This window comes from Plecotus auritus (genome assembly GCF_963455305.1).
Source record: "Plecotus auritus genome assembly, chromosome: 3".
In the NCBI taxonomy this organism is placed as follows: Eukaryota; Metazoa; Chordata; class Mammalia; order Chiroptera; family Vespertilionidae; genus Plecotus; species Plecotus auritus.
The window spans coordinates 86240638-86248304 of NC_137772.1; the positions used below are offsets into that span (position 1 = coordinate 86240638).

The 7667-nt window shown below is 53.9% G+C and overlaps 1 protein-coding gene across 2 annotated transcripts; it reads left to right on the forward strand.

Moving 5' to 3' along the window:
* Positions 1-2073: 2073 nt before the first annotated feature.
* Positions 2074-6760, forward strand: PCDH8 (protocadherin 8). Of its 2 annotated transcripts, none has more exons than XM_080659632.1 (3): positions 2074-4639; positions 5106-5313; positions 5792-6760. In XM_080659632.1, exons 1-3 carry the CDS (start codon positions 2297-2299, stop codon positions 6166-6168), a joined length of 2928 nt encoding a protein of 975 aa, XP_080515758.1. In that variant the 5' UTR covers positions 2074-2296; the 3' UTR covers positions 6169-6760. The 2 variants fall into 2 exon arrangements, with proteins under 2 accessions (XP_080515758.1, XP_080515757.1); XM_080659631.1 differs by having other exon boundaries at positions 2168-4930.
* The last annotated feature ends 907 nt before the right edge of the window (positions 6761-7667 follow it).

Sequence of the window (7667 nt, forward strand, 5' to 3'; positions counted from 1 at the left end):
TGCGGGGTTCAGAAAGAAGACAAAGTTCTTTCGGCTGCGCAGAACCCCAGAGAAATAAATGTCTCTTGGGGCCAGAGAGAGAGGAGAGGATAGGAGAGAGAGAGAGAGAGAGAGAGAGAGAGAGAGAGAGAGAGAGAGAGAGAGAGAGAGAGAGAGAGAGGTATTAAATGGCAATTGGTAGGGGGAAATAGTGGAAGAGATGGCTGACAATTGGGCTCCTGGAGGGGGCGTCTCCCTTCCATTCCTGTCCCTGCGCGGCTGGCTTGCCTGGCCTCGTTGCTTTTAGTATTTCCAAGGCTGCAAAGTGGAAACGGTGGGAAAGGGAACCGAGAGGTATGGCAGCTCAAAGGAAATTTCCAACTATCCACCGCCCACCCTGCAATCTCACAAAAGCTTTTTTTAATTGATGGTTAGGGCTGCATTTTTTGCTCCCTGGCAACTCCAAGCACCTCCTTTATCCTCCACAACCCCCACTGTCCACCCAGGTCCCTGCTTGGTCTCCTACTCTGAGGAGACCCCTGTATCTTTTCTGGGGAAAAAACAAAACAAAACCAACAACAACAGGATACATTCCCTCGGATTTGAGAGATAGGAATCTGAGAACAGGACTAAAATCAGGATTCAAAAGATTATTTACTGAAGAGAATTTGCTTATCAAATCCAACGCCCTTTTTTAAAAAAAAAATCTTCCAATGTGTGACTTTTGCTGTTACCTTTCCCCTTTCTAGCATATTTTCATAGCCTGCTCAGTAAAGCTCTTCAACAAGAATGAGTAAGAATTCCTCTTGTTCCTGCTTGGAGACCCATCTTCCAGATCTTTAGGGATACTGGGGGGGGGGGGGGCGGGGAACGGGGCGGGGGGAGGATGCCTGTGGGGGGGCAGGCATACCTGACCAGCCCAGAGTTTGGCAATGCCGAAGCTCAACACTTTCCTAGGCAGATGGTTATGTTCCCCAGGTTTCAACATCACGCTGTGATTTTGTTCTTCTGGAACGGGATGTTTCTTCCCAGAGCGGCCCTATTAGAACAAGAAAGAAAATCCTCTAAATAGGCGGAACAGGCATCAGGAGGGAAAGTTCTCTAAATGCACTTTAATATGAGCCTGGTATTGTGTGGAATTCAGCGCCCTTCACCCTTTAGCCAGAGAGTCATGGCGGTGATTGGGGATGAATAGAGGAACATAATGGATACATGTGGCGTTTGCTCATTATATTCAAGTTAGCCCAACTCCACTGTGGAAACTGTTCAACGTTCTCTCCCCTTAGCTTGTCACCGTGAAATAATACAGACATTGGGTCCTCCAAAGGGATCGCCTGCCACGCCATTCTTTTTCCAGTGCTAACGAGGGCTTCATAAGCCTTTGATACAGACTGATCTTTGAAACCTTTCCAAATCTCCTCAAGCTTATGCTAAATCCTATTTGGAACTTTTTTCCTTGCCTACTAGCGCCCAGGATTTAAGAAAGCCATTTGGACAGTGACATGCATACTAACACATCGCAGGGTTCTTTTCTGAAAGAGAAGTAGCAACTCTGATCACCGGGGCTCACAGGAGTAAAACACAATTGCGTATACAAATTTGAATAAAATCAATTTTCCCTTCTCCTTTGGGCTCCTAATCGAGAGGCTATTCAGGGCGCCGTGGGAAGCAGGGAGAGGAGGCGAGCCAAGCCTCGTCGGGCAGAGCTAGTCTATGGAGAGAGGGCTGCTAGCGCCTGGAAGCCTCCGAGGTACAAAACGCAGGGAGTGGGTGGGGGGTCCTGAGCTACCATGAAGAAATCCCAGCGTGTTTGCTCTTCGATCAAGCAGCCGGCACCGGAAGGAAACAAAGAACAGAACCTGTGCTAACTCCTCTACACGCAGAAAAGGAAAAGCAAAAGGAGTTAAAGAAACAAAGGAAAGATTTCCTAATTTTCCTTTCTTGTTTTCCCCTCTAAGCCTTTCCACATTAAAGGGATTGTCAGAGGCTGACGTAGGAGCAGCTCGAGGACGCGGTCGCCATTGGCTGCCTGGCTCTGGTGATTTGCATATCGGCGGCTATAAAAACGGAGGCGGCGCGCGCGGCGGCGCAGCAGCAGCTAGGAGGAGGGAGGGAGGTGTGCAGAGCGAGGGCGGGTCCGCGGGTCCGCCGCGCGTCCTCAGAGCCCGCCGGAGCCACGAAGCTGCAGCCGCCAGACTTCTCCCGCACGGAGCTGGCAAAAGGCGTGCTCCGAGGAGCCCGGGACTCAGGTCCGGACCTGCAAACCAGAGAGGAATCTTTTCTTCAGCATTTTGGAATAGAACTTGGGGCTGGCGGCATGAGTCCAGTAAGGCGCGGGGGTAGACCCTGCCTTTTACCTTTGCAGCTCTTTAGCCTCTGCTGGGTGCTCTCAGTGGCCCAGAGCAAGACAGTGCGATACAGCACCTTCGAGGAGGACGCTCCTGGCACGGTCATTGGGACCTTGGCTGAGGACCTACATATGAAAGTGTCCGGAGACACAAGCTTCCGCCTGATGAAGCAGTTCAACAGCTCGCTGCTACGTGTGCGTGAGGGTGATGGGCAGCTGACCGTCGGGGATGCGGGCCTGGACCGCGAGCAACTGTGCGGCCAGGCCCCACAGTGCGTGCTGGCCTTCGATGTGGTCAGCTTTTCGCAGGAGCAGTTCCGGCTGGTGCACGTGGAGGTCGAGGTGAGGGATGTCAACGACCACGCGCCGCACTTCCCACGGGCCCAGATCCCCGTGGAGGTGTCCGAGGGCGCGGCTGTGGGCACACGCATCCCCCTGGAGGTGCCAGTGGACGAGGACGTGGGCGCCAACGGACTGCAGAGCGTGCGCCTGGCTGAGCCACACAGCCCCTTCCGCGTGGAACTGCAGACTCGAGCAGACGGTGCCCAGTGTGCCGACCTGGTCCTGCTGCAGGAGCTGGACCGCGAGAGCCAGGCCGCCTACAGCCTGGAGCTGGTGGCCCAGGACGGCGGCCGCCCGCCACGCTCTGCTACGGCCGCCCTCAGTGTGCGTGTGCTGGATGCCAACGACCACAGCCCGGCCTTCCCGCAGGGAGCTGTGGCCGAGGTCGAGCTGGCAGAGGACGCGCCCGTGGGCTCGCTGCTGTTCGACTTGGACGCGGCCGACCCTGACGAGGGCCCCAACGGCGAAGTCGTGTTCTCCTTTGGCGCCCGGACCCCGCTGGAGGCGCGCCGACTCTTCCATCTCGACCCGCGCTCGGGACGCCTCACCCTCGCGGGACCCGTGGACTACGAGCGCCAGGACACCTACGAGTTGGACGTGCGGGCGCAGGACCGTGGCCCAGGGCCTCGTTCAGCCACCTGCAAGGTCATCGTGCGCATCCGCGACGTCAATGACAACGCGCCGGACATCACCATCACGCCCCTGGCCGCCCCGGGCGCGCCTGCCGCCTCGCCCTTCGCCGCCGCCGCCGCCGCTGCTGCTGCTCTCGAGGGGGCGGTCACGACCTCGTCTACCGGGCCCGGGACACCAGAGGCCAGTGCTATCTCGCTGGTGCCAGAGGGGGCGGCGCGCGAGAGCCTGGTGGCGCTGGTCAGCACCTCGGACAGGGACTCGGGCGCCAACGGGCAGGTGCGCTGCGCCCTCTACGGGCACGAGCACTTCCGGCTACAGCCAGCTTACGCGGGCAGCTACCTGGTGGTGACCGCTGCATCCTTGGACCGTGAGCGAATTGCTGAGTACAACCTGACGCTGGTGGCCGAGGACCGCGGCGCGCCCCCGCTACGCACTGTGAGGCCCTACACGGTGCGCGTGGGTGATGAGAACGACAACGCGCCGCTCTTCACACAGCGGGTCTACGAGGTGTCTGTGCGCGAGAACAACCCGCCTGGCGCCTACTTGGCCACGGTGGCTGCCCGGGACCCGGACCTGGGCCGAAACGGCCAGGTCACCTACCGGCTGCTGGAGGCTGAGGTAGGCCGCGGTGGGGGCGCCGTGTCCACCTATGTCTCAGTGGACCCGGCTACTGGGGCCATCTATGCGCTGCGCAGCTTCGACTACGAGACGCTGCGCCAGCTCGACGTGCGCATCCAGGCGAGCGACGGAGGTGTCCCTCAGCTCTCCAGCAGCGCCCTGGTGCAAGTGCGGGTGCTGGACCAGAACGACCACGCGCCAGTCCTGGTGCATCCGGCGCCGGCCAACGGCTCCCTGGAAGTGGCAGTCCCAGGGCGCACTGCAAGGGACACAGCCGTGGCGCGTGTGCAAGCTCGGGACGCGGACGAGGGTGCTAATGGGGAGCTGGCATTCGATCTCCTGCAACAGGAGCCGCGAGAAGCTTTCGCCATCGGTCGCCGCACGGGGGAGATCGTGCTCACCGGCGATCTGTCTCAGGAGCCGCTAGGCCGCGTGTTCCGGGCGCTGCTGGTCATATCCGACGGCGGCCGTCCCCCGCTCTCTACCACTGCCACAGTCAGCTTCGTGGTGACAGCAGGCGGCGGGCGGGGGCCGGTAGCGCCCGCCGGTGCCGGGAGCCCAGAGCGCTCTCGCCCGCCGGGTTCGCGGCTCGCAGCGTCCGGGTCGGCGCTACAATGGGATACGCCACTGATCGTCATCATCGTGCTGGCCGGGAGCTGCACGCTGCTACTGGCCGCCATCATCGCCATCGCCACTACCTGCAATCGCCGCAAGAAGGAGGTGCGCAAAGGGGGGGCCTGCCGGGAAGAGCGGCCCGGGGCGGCGGGCGGCGGCGCCTCGGCTCCTGGCTCCCCGGAGGAGGCCGCCCGGGGAGCCGGGCCCAGACCCAACATGTTCGACGTGCTCACCTTCCCTGGCAGCGGCAAAGCGCCCTTTGGCAGCCCCGCGGCCGACGCGCCCCCGCCCGCAGTCGCGGCAGCCGAAGTGCCGGGCTCGGAGGGCGGCAGCGTCACCGGGGAAAGCTCCTGTCACTTCGAGGGGCAGCAGCGGCTCCGCGGCGCGCACGCCGAGGTGAGGCCTTCTTCGGCTGGGCGCCCCGCTCCGTGCTCCACGGACAGGCTGGGGGAAGAGACTGGAGGGGTCTGGGTGGGCGTGCCAGATAGATGCCTAACCTGTCGCACATATTTTTTTGTCTTGTTGTTCCTTGCCCAACCCTCACCCCCGATTCTCCCATCCCCTGCTGCAGCCCTACCGCGGCGCCTCTGGCTTCGGAACAGAGCCGGCGCCCCCTGTGGCGGTGTGGAAAGGACATTCTTTCAACACCATCTCTGGCCGAGAAGCAGAGAAGTTCAGCGGCAAAGATAGCGGCAAAGGGGACAGTGATTTCAATGACAGCGATTCCGACATCAGTGGGGACGCTCTGAAAAAGGACCTCATCAACCATATGCAGAGTGGTGAGGACTCCTCTTTCCTTCCAAGTTCAGCATTCCTCCTCTCCCTCCCCTTTTGACACTGATTCCCTCCTCTCAATCTCTGTTGCCCACGCCACGCCCTCTTCCCCACTTTTCTCATTCCTGGAGTTCCAGACTCTGGCAGGCCCCATACAATTAACTTTAAAACGCAAGGTTGAGGCAGCTTCACCGTTTGAATTAAGCACAGCCCCACCCTGGTTGGCAGAGGCAGGGGTGATGCTAGCGACCGACCCGACAGGCTTTTTTGCGGGGAGGGGGCTTTTGCTTCCAGCAAAAGAAGCTGAGCCAACTTGGAGTTAGGTGGCTTTACAGCAATGTTCCTTTCAAATCTTCAGTCACTGGCGTTCATCTTCATACAGGTTTTCCTTTTCAGCCACCCTAACCCTGTCTGACATACTGAAGATGGAGGCATACCAGTCTCAGTAATATTCATGCTCTCTCCTTCTCTCTTTTATGTTAGGACTGTGGGCGTGCACGGCTGAGTGCAAGATCCTGGGCCACTCTGACCGCTGCTGGAGCCCATCATGTGGAGGGCCCAACACCCAGCCGTCCACACACCCACCACCAGCCCAGATGTCCACCTTCTGTAAGAGTACATCGCTGCCTCGGGATCCTCTGCGCAGAGACAATTACTACCAGGCCCAGCTGCCCAAGACAGTGGGGCTACAGAGCGTCTATGAGAAAGTGCTGCACAGAGACTATGACAGGACAGTCACTCTGCTCTCCCCTCCTCGTCCAGCCAGGCTCCCAGACTTGCAGGAGATCGGGGTACCCCTCTATCAGTCCCCACCTGGCAGGTACCTGTCCCCAAAGAAGGAAGCCAATGAAAATGTGTAACCCCATGCTGCATGTCTTCACACGTAAACAGGTCACTCTGAGAAGCCCCTAAGTTATTGACCGGTTTCAGTGTTGTATATATAAATATGCAAGATGTGCCTTAAAATGAAGTTGTTGGGAGCTATTTCCAATCACATTAGTACTGTTTGGTATTTGCAAACAAAACAAATGTAGTTAATGTAATTTTTATGAAATGTGTGCTGTATTTAATTTTTCTTATCATGCTATTGACATTAATTTCACTTGCAGCTTGACATTTTCTTAGTGTTTTTAACCTGTACATTGTGTAATGTAATGTTTGTATATAATGAAATTTTGTTATATTTTTATATAATAAAAGCTAAAGTGGAAGTTATTGCCAAAGGAAATGTCTGTAAGACAAAAAACAAAACATGTTGGAATTCCTTAATGGAAATTTGTCTTTTACCTAAAACAATCTAGTGTTTGAGAAGTTTTGCCTTGCCAAGTATAACTTGTATATCTTGAGTCTGTGGTAGATTTCAAGTTCAATGTTATTTAATTACATTTGGTTTTCTGTAAACCGTATCACTTATAAGCACAGTAATAAAGGATTTGTCATGTGTTTGAAGAATCTGCTAATTGCTTTTCGTGAAGATGCCTATAGTCAGATACTCACAAATAATTTGAGTACAAAAAATAAATCTCAAGAAAAAATAAAAAAAACAAAAATCACAAAAAATTTAAACCTCGGATGGGCTGGTTATTTGGGCACTATTAATGTTCACAGCAATATTAACCCTGTGGGATTCAAGTATTGGAAAACCTCATCAAAGTATTAAAAATATTTGTTGATTTTGTAAAACATGTACATCTCCATAAACATTAGGCACTCTAAAAAATTCCTGCCCTTGCTTATTCACTCAACAAATATTTATAGTGCATCTACCATAAAGTCAAAGAAAACTGTTTGGATGGTTCATTCACTAATTAAGCAAACATTAGTAGAGCTTTTACTAACCATAGTAACTTCTAGGAGCAGGGGTTCAAGATTAGGAAGATATAGTTCCAAGAAGCTCTTAGCATATTATGGATGTTAATATAAAAACGACACTCAAATTTATGTGTGAAATGACATGATGCTTGGAATTTGCTTTAAAATTTGCCAAATTAAATAAGATTGATAAAATATTGATCACTACCAATGCTAGCATGGGTACATGTGTGTGGGGGGTGGGGGTAATTATACCAATCTATTTGTGTGTTTGTGTTTGAAAGAGTATGTAATGGAAGGTTTTTGAGATCTATGCCTTATACTCTATGCATTCATTTCACTTGAGATTAAAATGATAATAATGAGAGCTAGCATTTACTGAACAAGCTTTCATAGGAGTGGAGCTCCTTACAAAGCACTTTGCATGAATTATCTCATTTAATCCTCAGTCTATCCCCATGAGATGGGAACTATCATGCTCACCATTTCACACATTAAAAACAAACAAACCACAAAAAAAAAAAAAAAAAAAAAAAAAAAAAAAAAA

Bases quoted from the DNA above. Each gene is read 5' to 3' on its own strand.
- PCDH8 (XM_080659631.1), top strand. From the start codon at position 2,297: ATGAGTCCAGTAAGGCGCGGGGGTAGACCCTGCCTTTTACCTTTGCAG. The intron at 4,931-5,105 runs GTGAGGCCTTCT...CCCCTGCTGCAG, and splicing joins TCCGCGGCGCGCACGCCGAG to CCCTACCGCGGCGCCTCTGG. The intron at 5,314-5,791 runs GTGAGGACTCCT...CTTTTATGTTAG, and splicing joins CATCAACCATATGCAGAGTG to GACTGTGGGCGTGCACGGCT.